We start from the raw sequence: 14,833 nt of genomic DNA, 5'->3' as shown, positions 1-14,833 counted from the left end.
TGTTGAGATATTTTGAGCATTTTTCTACTAGATTGTTTATCTTTTTCTTATCAATTTCTGGGAATTCTGTATATTACTAAACATTAGCCCCCTTTTTATATGTTACATGTACTTTTTACAGTTGTTACTTGACTTCTTTTTTATTTTTTGAGACAGGGTCTTACTCAGGCTGGAGTGCAGTGGCAGGATCTCAGCTCACTGCAGCTCGACCTCACAGGCTCAAGCAATCCTCCCACCTCAGCCTCCTGGGTAGCTGGAACTACGGGCATGCACCACCACGATTGGCTAATTTTTGTATGTTTTTGTAGAGACAGGGTTTCACCATGTTGCCCAGGCTGGTCTCGAACTCCTGGGCTTAAGTGATCCATCCACCTTGGCCTCCCAAAGTGCTGGGATTACAGGCATAAACCACCATGCCCAGCCTTGATTCTGTTTTTTAAGATGATGTCATACATTTCGATTTTCAAACAGTACATAAGTCTTTCCCCCAATGCTTTCTCCAAGCCACCTAGTTCTTCCTAGAAGCAACAAGTATTATTAATTTTTTGTATATTCTTCCAGGCATAGTTTAGCATATATAACCAAGGTACAGAGGAAGGTATTCAAATGCAGTTTGAAAAGCCATGCCATTTTCTCTTTCTGTGTCTCTTATATCTCATTTGTATCCTTTTGGTTCCAGCTGCGCTACTATGACTCAGGTGAGGACACGAGCTGTAAAGGCCACATTGATCTGGCTGAAGTAGAAATGGTCATCCCTGCTGGCCCCAGCATGGGAGCCCCAAAGCACACAAGTGACAAGGCTTTCTTTGATGTAAGTTGATCTTACTTCTCTTTTCCTGGCTCTGCCTGTGTATCATTCTGTCTGTCTCTAAGAATGATGGAGCTCGCAGAGCAATTGGTAGTGACTACAGATGGATGACAGACCCCCTTGGCTATGGGAATTGTTCCAGAGCTTGAACTCAGCATTATTGACCCCCAAGGCTATCCTCTCTTCCTGTCTGTATGTCTCAGAAAAGCTGCATACTGCTTTGTGCAAAAGGAGTCCAGCCACACATGGAAACACATTAACTCCTTGTTAAATGTTGTTAGTTATTTTAGTCACCACCTACTTTCAAGAACAGATGCTATTTCCCTAGTATTCAGTGGTCTTCCTGCTTGACTACCCACAAAAGACTGTCCTTAGTCACACATGGTAAGTATCTACCCTAACATCTTCAGCAGCCCTTAGGTAGGCCATGGGGCACTTTATAGGCCACATAATAGAAGGAGACTTATGTAGTCCCTGGATTCAAGCAGGGCTTTATAAAGAGGATAGGTCATCCTCTATGGCCCTGCTCAGGCCATGAGACCGTTTTCCTGACAGTGGGCTTCCAATATGGCTCCAACTGAAGAAAGGGGACACAAAGGCCAACTTTATGGTATGGATGAATCTCAGGCATCCCCCTGGAGCATAAGGAGCTCCCTCACCTTTAGTACACTGGTGCAGTGCATGGGAGAGGTTAAAGGCACCATTCATTGCTGACCCTTCCTCCTTGGTCAAAGAAGACACTAAGAAAATGCAAAATAAGGCGCTCCCAGTGTGTCTCCTTTTCCTGCCAGTATCCTTCTGTCAACATCCGCTATGACTCTAGAGACCAGAAAAGTAAAGGTAGTAACAGTATGGTAGTTGAGGAAGAAAAATTCATACAGAGGTTCTGGGGCAATATGGAAAAGAAAGGTCACAGGGACTGATTTACCACTTACCCAAATCCATAAAACAGCCCTGCCCTTCATCTCTGGTTCACTGTCATTTGGTTTTGTAGCTCAAGACCAGCAAACGTGTGTATAACTTCTGCGCCCAGGATGGACAGAGTGCCCAGCAATGGATGGACAAGATCCAGAGCTGTATCTCTGATGCCTGATGCCCATGGTCAACCCACGCAGAAGAAATAGAACTCATGCTGCCAGATAGAAAAAAAAGCATGGATCCTTGAGGAGCTGACAACAAGTTATCCCAGGGCCTGAGGTTCTCCTGCCCAGTCCCCACTCGCAGGGGTTGCTATATCTACTTAACCTGAATAGGTGTTTCACACAGGTCTGGTCAACAGCCCCATGCACTCCCTGTATCTTGCACTAAATTTTTCTAACAGGGTCTTAGTGGTTAATAATCAGAAGATGTCTCCTGAGCCAACTGTGAACCTCACCCAGGCAAAATGGCTACCACCTACTTGGGTCCTTCTTCATGAAAGCTGTAGATCCTTTTTTGTTCTCTGAGGTCACAATTTCCTTGGAGACCTGTTTAACAAGCAAAAATCAAAACCCTCCAAGATTGTCTCATATTCTACCTAGACTAGGTTTCCTATGAGAGGCATCTACTTGTACTGCCTGACCTTTGAGATGCTCAGTTCTCTGGTGCTGCCAAAAGGTGCATCCATGGTCCATGCTCTGCCAGTGGGGTTCACAACAAGAGACGTCATTGTTCAGTGGCAGGCAAAGAGGGAGCACACAGCATTATTCTGATGGAAAAAGATTATCCAGGGAATGGTACAACAATGACCAGCCCAATGCAGGAAAACACTACTTCCAAAACATTGAATTCTCTAGACCAGAGGCTCTCTGAGGACCAGGGCCTTGTGTTCTTATGTATCTACTGCTTCCTGACAGTTTCTTTTTCAAAATAACATGCAAAAAAAGCTGAATGCACTAACTCACAAAACAAACACTTGCACTGAATTCCCAATGAAGTGAAGATGTTGGAAAGACAGAGGCCAGCTATTTAGGACCACACACACCTGTGACAAGGGCTGTGTTGACCACAGTCACACTGTGGCATGACTGGATACCCAAACTACACTTCTACGCATGAAAAGTAAGAACTGTCTTTAGATTTTCTTTACTTTGACAACTTGTGTTTGTTTAGCTTAAGACCCAAGAAATGCTGTTTGCTCATGGTAAACAGAAACAGCATCTTTGCTACAACCACTGACACCAGCTGGCGTCATAGGTAGCTAGATCATTGCATTTGTTTTGAAATGTTAATATGTTAAATACTAAACTAATATTTCAAAAATGTGTATATATGATTTCTATATCCTTGTTTTTCAGATAGCCTGCTTATAATTTAATATAAATTAACTGATGCATTCATAAGATTTCAATAATGAAATGGTTCCCTTTTAAAAAATAAAAATACTTTGTAGATTAAAAATAAATCAGAATTTCAAATTTAAAATTGTCTACACACTAGGAAATAGAACTGTGTTAATATATAAGAAATTCGGGGATAATTAAGAATGAAGGACTTTTCTATCAATCATTTCCATTTTATAAATTGCCACCTGTGAAAATGGTTTTTGCACATTATTTGTATTTTTCTTTGTATATGAAATAATTTTTTGTACTTTGTAAAATATGGAGCCCATTGTACCTTCAGCTATTTGAGACTATACACAGTGCTTCTTTTGTAACTGGATTACTTTAACTTTCGTGAAGGCATTACATTGCCTCACATTCACTAACCACCTTGAATTAAATTTATTTCTTAAGAAAAAGCATCCCTCATTTACTGTGAACTAAAGTTCATTTTGTAGTGCACAGCATTCAGGAGGGTAACACTCAGGATTCATACATGGGACTAAAGGTTCAAGAATAAAACAAAGCATGACCCACTTTGTTCCTTCATTCTCCTAATGTCATCACTGCCCTTGGCTCAAGAAGTAACCAGGGATACTGGACATGTTAGCATGAGCTTCTGGGTGCCAGACACACTTCTGCAGAGTTTAGGTAAGAGACTTGAGGTCAAGATTCTCACATGTGCTGCCACTCCTACCACTGTCTGTCTCTAATAAGCTGTTTGAAATTGCTTAAGTCCCTTACCTATTCTGGGTTCATTCCACCACCCAGAGTATATGGTAATTTGTGAAAATTTTAGGCATGAGACATTGAAGTCTGTTTGAGCTGCAGATTTTTCTGCTTCAGGGAATTTTTTTTTTTTTTTTTTTTTTTTTTTTTTTTTGAGACAGAGTCTCGCTCTGTTGCCCAGGCTCTGGAGTTCTGGAGCGCAGTGGTGCAATCTCAGCTCACTGCACGCTCCACCTCCTGGGTTCACACCATTCTCCTGCCTCAGCCTCCCAAGTAGCTGGAACACAGGCGCCCGCCACCACGCCTGGCTAATTTTTTGTATTTTTAGTAAAGATGGGGTTTCACCGTGTTCACCAGGATGGTCTCAATCTCCGGACCTCGTGATCCACCCTCCTTGGCCTCCCAAACAGGGAACTGTTAAACAGTACAAATGATCAGTGATTTCAGTTCTAGGCAATACTTCCTTGGTTAAGCCCATGAGTTTACCTCATGTAGCCAACAGAGAATGCAAGTTTTCATCTCAGGGCTGAGCCTTTAAGTCCTTTGACATCCGGAGTCCTCTGAGCCAAGCAAGAGGACCCCAAATAGCCACTGAGGCTCAAGGTGAGATATAGTGACATATTCCCTTGAGCTTTCGGTTCTCCTCAGTCTCAAGAGCATGCTGATCTAGCCAAGGGCCCTCTAGCCTTTCCTTGGTCCTAGGCCTCTCAACAGCTACCATTACACATTGCTGTGTCCCTGAGATTCAGTCAGGAGGGAAACAACTGGGATTAGGGGTTGAGTAGAAGCTGTGTTCACAGTGTCAGTATCTGGATGCCCTTCATTCCTCAGGTCTTAACTGTGAAAGGGGAGAATACTGGGTTCTGTAAACAAAAATAAAATTCTAAGCCCCCCAGATGACTGAATGGACCCCCTCTCAGCCAAGGGGGTTCCAAAGAAACCTGAAAAACGAGTTCCAGCCATGATGCTGGGGCAAGGAGGTAGACATGCCTCATTATACCCTCTCCCTTTTGGAGTTTAGACACAACAGACCAGCATTAACATTAAAACAGATCTTAAGACTGACAAAATAGACTGTCACAATAAAATACCAAATTCCAACCTGACTCTAGTATAGCATCACATAACAGATAGCAAGCCCTGAAGGAAATCAAAGCTTTTTTAATCCCAAAATACATTCCTTTTACATATTTTGAAATGGCCCTGCAAAGCTGTATCTTGTGGGGTGGGGGAGGGGATTTACATTCTGTAGAGGATCCCTTTCCCTTTCCAGGTGTTTTTCTGATCCTGAAGAGATTAGCTAAGAGTCTAGTACCTTTTATTAAAGGTCTGAATAGGAAATATTTGCTATCTGTTGCCTCTAAGGGCAGCCACCTATGAGACTTCATCTACCTAAGAACCTAAGTCTCTACAACCCCTTATCTTAACCCAGACTCTCCTTGCAATTAATTTCAGCCTTTTAGATAATAACTCTTTCAACCAATTGCTGATCAGAAAATCTTTGAATCCACCTGTGACCTGTAAGCTTCTGCCTTTCCAGGCCAAACCAATGTATACTTCACATGTATCGGTTGATGTCTTATGTCTCCCTAAAACATAAAAACAAGAGCTTTTAACCCAACTACCTTGGGCTTGTATTCTCAGGACCTCCTGAGGCTGTGTCCTGGGTCATGATCCTCAACCTTGGAAAAATAAATCTCTAAATTGATTGAGACCTGTCTTATATACTTTTTTGCTTTACAGTTCCAAGGGAGAAAGACCAGGGCTTGGCAACCTGCAAGAGCCTTAACAGGGCCCTTCCTTCTGTGGTCCCAGTGACAAAACCCTTCTAATATGGGCTCCTGAAAGATGCAAACTCAAAGGAGCACATAGCATAAGTCCCTTCCCAACCCCTTTGACCCAAATCCTTTATTCCCACCTCCCAAACCCCTTCACTCTATTGTCTCCACTCCAGAGCTAGAGCTTAAACTGCTAATAACATGGCAGATTTGCTTCTCAAGGGAAACTGACATTTATAGGTATTTAATCAGGGATTCTTGTAAGAGTTACTAAGTAGCCCTATCATCCCATAAAGAATTTCTGAAAGATCCCAAGCTGATAACAGAGAAGTTCCCTCAGCAATGCCAGCCAAAGCTATTAAGCAGTGAATAAAGCAGTGTTCACGAAGAGATCGGGTTTACAGCAGCACCATCAAACATATATAATGCAAGCCACATAGATATCTTTAAGTTAAAAAATCATTAATTTTAATATATTTGTTTTTACCATATATTTACTCTAATATATCAAAAATATTTTAATGAGTAAACAATACCAAAAAAATTAATGAAATATATTCCTTGTTCATACTAAATCCTCAAAATCTAGTGTGTATTTTATACTTACAGCACATCTGAGTTTGGACTAATATTTTTTTTCAGAGGCCATTTCTGATAAAACAAATGCATGTCATGTTTCTATACCAGTTCTCCAACATCAACTGGACATCCAACAATTCGGTTCAAGTCTGACACTAACTCCCCGGATTTAGCATAGACTCCACAAGTTCAGGTCTGTCCTCAAGACTGCCCCCACTTCAAACACTAGTTCCAAGTTCCAAGGGCCACCAGAACTTCTAACCAACCAGCTATAAATATGAAGGTTTCCACAACCCCCTCCTCAGGTTCAGTAATTTGCCAGAACAAATCATATAACTCAGGAAAACACTTTACTTACATTTACCAGCTTATTTCTAAGGGATACACCTCAGGATCAGCCAAAGGGAAGAGATGCACGGTATGGAGGGAGGCAGCACACCACCTGCCCAGCATCTGATGTGTTCACCAACCCAGAGGCACTCCTTATCTCATGTATTCAAGAGTTTTTACAACCCAGTTTCCAGTTACCCTCCCTCCCCCGAGGTTGGGGGTGGCTGAAAGTTCCCACCCTCTATTCACTTGTTTGGTCTTTCAGATGACCAGCCCACATCCTTAACCTAGCTAGGGACCCCACCCTGAATCACCTTGTTAGCATAAACTCAGGTGTTGCGAAGGGCAGTTATGAATAACAAAAGATACTCCTAAAGGGTGGGGTGTGTTAGGAATAACAAACTACCACTTAGGAAATTTCTAGGGTTTTAGACACTGTGCGCCAGGAACCCAGAACAAAGAACAAATATATTTTGTACTCTACCACAACTAGCCTTATTTCCACTGCTACCACACTAAACAATGCATATTTACAGCAAATAGCCTGCTCACAGCAGAGCCTGCGGGGGTAGGGAAGAGCTGGGTGGCAAGAGACCTGGCTTCTAGTGCTGGCTCTCTTCTAATGTAATCTATGACCTTGAACCAGTCCCTTAACTTTGCAGGGCTTTGACTTATAAAAATGCAAGACGCAGGATCTGTTACTTTGTGATTCCAAATATTTACCTCGGCAAGGACTCAGTTTCCAAACTGAAAATTAAAGGATTTGCTGAAAAATCCAAATCATCTAAATCAGTGCATCTCAAATTGTAATGCATATATGAATCATCTTGTTAAAATGAGATTCTGATTCAGTAGGTTTGGTGTGGGGCTTGACATTGTGCATTTCTAATGAGGCCAGTGCTGCTGGTCCAAGGACCACAGCATTGGTCCTTGGTAACAGAATTGTTCTTGGAGTAACAGAAATGTGTCTCAGTCCTCTGAGAAGCAGACGCCTGATAGGCAGGAACTCCGGGGAGGCTGGAAGAGCCAAGAGACCATGATGCTGATGTAATCCTTGTGAAAAAGAAAGGGAAGCAAAGGTGAGTGGAGGAGACTTGGAGTGCAGTGCAGTTCTAAGGAAGTTCAGCAAGGCAGATAAGAAGTCCTTGAGCCATCAGGGAAATCCCACATATTCCAAGAATGGGCCTTCCTAGGATCCCTGCCATGCTCAATCATTGGCTAAGAGCAGTCCATGGGAAGCATGGTTTTGGTGGAAACACAGTAATAGATTTCAGAATATACCAGCTGAGGCCAATAGTCAATGACAGTCCCTGCAGTCAGAGATCTGAGAGAAATCTTTTCATGGTTGTCAATGTTAAAGTTGTCAGAATCAAAATGGAGTCACTTATGTTTAAAAAAAAGCAAAATAAAACAAAACAAAAAAGCCTGATAAATTGAGCCAGGGAAAGCTATGAAGAGAGAGTACTCATGCATAAATGCCTGATAACAAAAACTATCAAAAAAAATGCAAAAATTGCAACCTTGCACAAAGGCCATTGCAACCTTACACAAAAATTACTCCTTTGAAGGCATCTGTCTAGCAACTGCCTGTCCAGCCTTGGATTAGTGTCACCCTTATTATTGATCCTTGTAGCCAGGATAATTATCTCAAAACAATTATGTAATGATCCTCATTTTTCCTTTAAAAAACCTTTGTGTTCCTTTACCTCCCTGAATACACACATAGTTTACTATGGTGTTATATAGGTATTCCCATTGCAATGCCCTTGATATAGTTTGGATGTGTGTCCTCACCCAAATCGCACGTTGAAATGTAATCCCCAATTGGAGGTGGGGCCTGGTGGGAGCTGATTGGATCATGGGAGTGGATTTCTCATGAATGGTTTAGTACCGTCAACTTGGTAACTATTCTCATGACAGTGAGTAAGTTCTCCTGAGGCTTAAAAGGTGTGGCATCTTCCCCCTCGCTCTCTTGCTCCTGCTTTGGCCACGTGACATGAAAGTTCCCGCTTGGCCTTCTACCATGATTGTAAGATTCCAGAGGCCTCCCCAGAAGCAGATGCCACTATGCTTCCTCTACAACCTTACAGCCTGCAAACCATGAACCAGTTCAACCTCTTATAGTGTTTTTTTTTGTTTTGTTTTGTTTTGTTTTGAGACAGGGTCTTGCTACGACACCCAGACTGTAGTGCAGTGGCGCAATGACAGCTCACTGCAGCCTTGACCTCCTGGGCTCAAGCAATCCTCCCAGCTCAGCCTCCTGAGTAGCTGGGACTACAAGTGTGCTCCACCATGCCCAGCTAATTTTTTTATAGAGACAGGGTCTCACTATATTGCCCAAGATGGTCTTGAACTCATGGGCTCAAACAATCCTCCCACCTTTGCCTCCCAAAGTGCTAGGATTCCAGGCATGAGCCACCACACCTGACGTCAGGTATTTCTTTATAGCAAAGCAAGAACAGACTAATACAGCCCTATTAAATAAATATTATTTTCTTTTAGAGAGCCTCTCTGTTATGTAGGGTGACATAAATGGTGTCCAGAAGCAGGACCTGAAAAAGGATATCAGAAGGAATTCGTGACTCTTGGAACTAGTGTGCAATACTCGCCTGAGCCCTTTGAGCACTCTGTTTCTATGGCTCACATTTTCTGCCCTGGTGCATTTTCTCTCAGGCCAAGCCTCCCCCTTTTTGGTAGAAGCTCTTGACTTTGAACCGGAGTTGTTGTCTAAGGTAATACCCGAGGTTCATTGCCTCATGCCAAGAAAATTAAGGACACAGACACACACAAGGAGTGAGTTTAAGAGCAGAGGTTTACTAGGCAAAAGAAAGAGAAAGAACAGCTAGCTCTGTCCTTCAAGAGAGATGGGCTCCCAAATGGGACTTCTGGCCCACAGTGGAGTGCACCAGATTTTATAGACAGGCTTGAGGAGGTGATGTCTGATTACATAGGGCCCAAAGATTGGTTGGACCAAGTGTGACATTACATAGTGCCCAGGGAATCTGGCCACCCCACCCTAATCTTATTATGCAAATGAGGTCTTTGCTTGGCTGGCAGCATCTTGTCTGCTACTTAAGGTATGCGTGGCTAGCAAAGAGAAGGGAAGATGGAGCTGTCATGTTGGATATGCCTAGCCCAGGTAGCCTTTTCCTATTGACACAACTGCTGGCATTCACCCATGCAAACTTCTAGCTTGCTTGTCTGTGTCTGCAGCTCAATTTTACAGGCTGCTCTTTGTTAGAAAAGAAAATTATTTGGGAGCTACTTTTCATTAAAAGGAAAACCTTACCGAGGACTTCCTTACCCTATCTGCCTAATTTCTTAACTCCTATATCAACTTTATTCAGGATTTGGTTTAGTTATAAAGCCACCTTTAATAAAGGACTGTACGTTCTCCTGGAATGATAAAAGGTTTTTTATCTTTTTTGGTTTAAAGACAAGTGTCTTTCTGGATTGAGTACTCTGGTTTCTCCAGAATCCACTTTCTGTCTGCAAAACATGACTTCTCTGGTAAATTTACTTTTGTTTCTTTCTGCGTTGTGATGGTTAATACTGAGTGTCAACTTGATTGGATTGAAGGATGCAAAGTATTGATCCTGGGTGTGTCTGTGAGGGCACTGCCAAAGGAGATTAACATTTGAGTCAGTGAACTGGGAAGGGTAGACCCACCCTTAATCTGGGTGGGCACCATCTAATTAGCTGCCAGTGCAGCTAGAATATAAAGCAAGCAGAAAAACGTGAAAAGAGAGACTGGCCTAGCCTCCCAGCCTACATCTTTCTCCAGTGCTTGATGCTTCCTGCTCTTGAACATCAGACTCCAAGTTCTTCAGCTTTGGGACTCAGACTGGCTCTCCTTGCTCCTCAGCTTGCAGACAGCCTATTGTGGGACCTTGTGATCATGTGAGTTAATACTTACTAAACTGCCCTTTATATATATCTATCCTATTAGTTCTGTCCCTCTAGAGAACCCTGACTAATACATGCATGCATAATTTAATTTTTTTCTACATTCCTGGGTTAAAATTTTTGTGAACATTCTTATCTTGGTTTCATTTTGGTTTGGTTACATGAATCTGTAAAATGATTTGGCTCCTTTCCCTTGCTTGTTTCTAAATATCTTCTGAGAGCAAAAATAAATATTCTAAATGGCAGGTGCAGGATGGCTATTTAAAAGCCACTAGGACAGTTGTCACTATCTAAAACATGGGTCCAAACTCTTGACATTCTCTGACAGGATTTATAGGATTTTCTTTGCTCACAAAAGATTAATAAGAAATGAAATGGGATTCTCAAATATTAAGGCCTGCCAAGGTTTTCTGAGACTCCAGCCAGCTACATATTATGGTCTATTCTCATGAATATATTTAAACTAATGGGTCAGGTGCAGTGGCTCATGCCTGTAATCACAGCAATTTGGGAGGCCGAAGCAGATGGATCACTTGAGCCCAGGGGTTCAAGAACAGCCTGGGCAACATGGCAAAGCCCCATCTCTACAAAAAATATAAAAATTAGGCAAGCATGGTGGCATGCACCTGTTGTCCCAGCTTCTTGGGAGGCTGAGGCAGGAGGATCAATTGAGCCCAGGAGGTTGAGGTTGCAGTGAACCATGATCGCACCACTGTACTCCAGTCTGGGCAACAGAGTGAGACCTTGTCTCAAAAACAACAACAACAACAAATACTAATGGACAAATCATATCAAGGAAAATTCAGAGCTAAAATAGTCTGATGTGGTGGCTCATGCCTGTAATCCCAGCACTTTGGGAGGCCAAGGCAGGTGGATCACTTGAGGCCAGGAGTTTGAAAAGAGCCTGGCCAATATGGTGAAACCCCATCTCTGCCAAAATTACAAAAATTAGCCAGGCGTGGTGGTGTATGCCTGTAGTCCCAGCTACTTGGTAGGGTGAGGCACAAGAATCACTTGAACCTAGGAGGTGGAGTTTGCAATGAGCTGAGTTCATGCCACCGTACTCCAGCCTGGGTGATAGAGCGAGACTCTGTCTCAATAAAATAAAAATAAAAAAATAAGAGTCACAATTTGAACTCCCTAAAATATACTACAACTATAGTGTTAACATCACAGTCTACCCCTTGTGCCACACAGATCTTTACTCTCCACCAGGTTCAGGGAGAAGTTCCTCCCCATTTCCCTTGGGCCTCTATTCCCAAGGGGAACTCAGAAGAAAGCAGGAGCCATAACTGGCCTTCATTCTCTGCCTCGTCCACTATCTATTCCGAATTCCCCCCACCCTCAACAACCTCCTCAGATGTTGGTGGCTTACCTGATGGTGTGAGCCAAACTTTCATTCTAGGAGTGAGAGGAGGGGGAGGGAAGGGGATAAATGCTAAATACTCAAACCCTTCTCAGGGTTGCTGCACATCCTTTCACAATTACAGTGGGGCTACCTGGAGGTGCACAGTGGATCACATGGGCTCCATACACATTCCTCCTGCCCTCATTATGCAGGAGCAGCCTTGCCCCTTCCTGTTGATCAGGGTCAGTTATCCCTGCCAGTATGACTCTTCTTGTCTGCTGGTTTCTAAGCACGAAGAATCACAAGTGCCCTGCGGCAGCCACAAACCATAGTTCAATAGGACCCTTGCTATCATAGTGTCCCCCAGTTAAGTGCTGTGCTGTGTGGAATTCCATGCCTTTGGATCAGGCATTCTGTACATCCCTGGAAAGTGATGCTAACTAAGGCTCTGTGGTGAGGAAAGGCAAACCCATGCCCAGAATAAGTCTCTATCCCTGTAGAGATGAACCATTGGCCCTTCCAGAATGGAAAGGGCCTGATGCAGTTGACTTTCCCAAAGTGATGAGTTGGTCTCAAGGAATAGTGCCATTTCAGGGGCTCAGCATTGGCCTCTCTTGCTGACACACTGGACATTCGAAGGCCCCTAGACTCTTCTGCCCTATCACATCACAGTGATCTCCAAAAGGCCTCTTAAAGAGGGGCCATGATGATGCTTTGAGCTCCAAGTGTTAATGTCAACTCAAACTCTGCATCTGCTACTCCTCAAAATGTCTTGTTATCCCCATTTCTCTAGTGAACGATTACCTAAATGGCCATAGGTCCCTTTGGGGAAAAAAATGAAGGAATCATTGTGACATATACTTGCTGCAATTCTACAAGGTCCTTCCTCTTAGAGAGCTGGCCACCTCTTTAGTCAATGGTTCTCAAACCTAAGCTAATTTTCAGATATGGAACCATTCATTTCTAAGGGAAGCACCTGTGAGGGACAATAGGCAGGGAGGCCAGAGAGGTTGGGAGGGCTATCAGACCGTGATGGGGGTGGACCGCTGTGAAAGAGAGAGGGAAGGAAGGAACAAATATGTTGAATAAATTATAAACATCTGGTGCATACTGGGCACTGAACAGCTCCCAAGGAATCTCTGGATGAATACAGTACAGCTCAGCCCCCAAAGAACTCACAACCTAAAGTAGACCCAGACTATTTGCTGTAAGCAGAATAATCCCCCCCTTCTCTGAAGATGTCCATGTTGTAATCCCTGGAACTTGTGAATATGTCATCTTACATGGCAAAGGGGAATTAAGGTTGCATATGAACTTAAGGTTGCTGACCAAGACATTATCCTGGATCGGTCCAATGTCATCACAAGGGTCCTTATAAGTGGAAGTGGGAGGCAGAAGCAAATGTCAGAGAAAGACCCAATAGGAAACTCAATAGGAGAAAGACTTAATGAGCCATTTCTGGCTTTGAAGATGGAAGGAGGACGGACATGAGCCAAGAATGTCGCAACCTCTGGAAGCTAGTAAAAGGAAGAAAATGGATTCTCCCTCAGCGCTCCAGAAATGAACACAGCCCTGCCAACACCTTGATTTTAGCCCAGTAACACCCATTCTGGACTTCTGGCCTCCAGAATAGTAAGAATAAATCTGTATTGTTTTAAGCTGCTAAATTTGTAGTAATTTGTTACAATAGCAATAGGAAACTAATAGGGCTATATAATGAACCACAGTGATTCGTGCAATTGCATTGTATTCGTACAACAGCTGTGTACAGGGGGCAGGAGCTCAGAACAAGCAAATCGGATGGGGGATGGCCTAGGGAGAAATAAGATGAGGCAGAGGGGCAGAGGTGCAATGTGATATGCAGAGGCAGCTGCTGCAAGGCCACAAGGGACACTCACACATGCAAACATATAATCCTGTGCACACACATGCAACACAAACAAGGGCACACATGTTCTCACATATACACACCTAGTGATATTGGCACTTACACATGCAGACTCTTTCTGACATAGGCCCACCCACTGCCTGGATTCCACCTGTTTTTGGCGACCTCTCTTGTATTAGTCCGTTCTCATGCTGCTAATAAAGACATACCCAAGACTGGGTAATTTATAAAGGAAAGAGGTTTAATTGACTCACAGTTCAGCATGGCTGGGGAGGCCTCAGGAAACTTACAATTATGGTGGAAGAGAAAGCAAACATGTCTGTCTTCACATGGTGGCAACAAGAAGAAGTGCTGAGCAAAAGGGGGAAAAGCCCCTTGTAAAACCATCAGATCTCGTGAGAACTCAGGATCACAAGAACAGCATGAGGGTAACTGCCCCCATGATTAAATTACCTCCCACTGGGTCCCTCCCATGACATGTGGGCATTATGGGAACTACAATTCAAGATGAGATTTGGGTGGGGACACAGCCAAACCATATCATCTCTGTCATCTCTTAACACCACATTTCCTGAGGGCAGCTGAATTTAGCAGGTGGGGATAGGGCTTGTCTACCACGGCTCCATCACTAGCCTTCACCTGAACAGGAGGTACACTGGGAGGCTGAGACTCACCAGTTGGGGGGCAACTGGAAATCATTTACCTGCCCAGCATTTTAGTATGTGTGGTGTCAGGGTAAGCCCTGACCATGCACATGTTCTCCCAAATCTCAGTCTCTCCCCTCACAGCTGTATGATGGAACCTATTATGAATGAGCTGGTCACCCAAAACCAGTGTGTCCATCTTCCCATGCATTTGTCTGTCCATTTTCTTTCATTCAACATATATTTATTGATGCTTCTTCTGTGCTAATGCCTGCTCCTGGATACTTTGGACCCCAAATAAAATAACCTACTATCCAAGACATGATTTCTGGTGTAACCAGAGCTATGACAGGGTGAGAGCAAGTAGGAGCCTGCAGAAAGATGGGAGGAGCTCATAGCCCAGCCTTGGGGTAAGAGAGGACTTCCTGAGTAAATGACATTTAGGCCAAGTATTAAAGGATAAGATCACTGGGCAAAGGTGAAATCAGGAGAAGCAAGGAAAAGAAGTTAAGTCAGGTTT

At 43.4% G+C, this 14,833-nt stretch overlaps 1 protein-coding gene across 5 annotated transcripts in view; it reads left to right on the top strand.

Moving 5' to 3' along the window:
• Nucleotides 1–3,540, top strand: part of SBF2 (SET binding factor 2) — a 530,998-nt gene extending 527,458 nt beyond the window's left edge. For all 5 annotated transcript variants that reach the window (XM_030794550.1, XM_030794549.1, XM_030794548.1 and 2 more), the window contains 2 exons: nt 680–811; nt 1,803–3,540. In XM_030794550.1, coding sequence (XP_030650410.1) covers nt 680–811; nt 1,803–1,901 — 231 coding nt within the window. In that variant the 3' untranslated portion in view covers nt 1,902–3,540. The remainder of the gene's footprint in view (nt 1–679; nt 812–1,802) is intronic.
• Nucleotides 3,541–14,833: the final 11,293 nt, after the last annotated feature.

This window comes from Nomascus leucogenys, chromosome 15 (genome assembly GCF_006542625.1).
Source record: "Nomascus leucogenys isolate Asia chromosome 15, Asia_NLE_v1, whole genome shotgun sequence".
NCBI classification, from domain to species: domain Eukaryota; kingdom Metazoa; phylum Chordata; class Mammalia; order Primates; family Hylobatidae; genus Nomascus; species Nomascus leucogenys.
The sequence above is the reverse complement of the archived record's forward strand: the minus strand, read 5'-3'. Positions and strand labels throughout refer to the sequence as shown.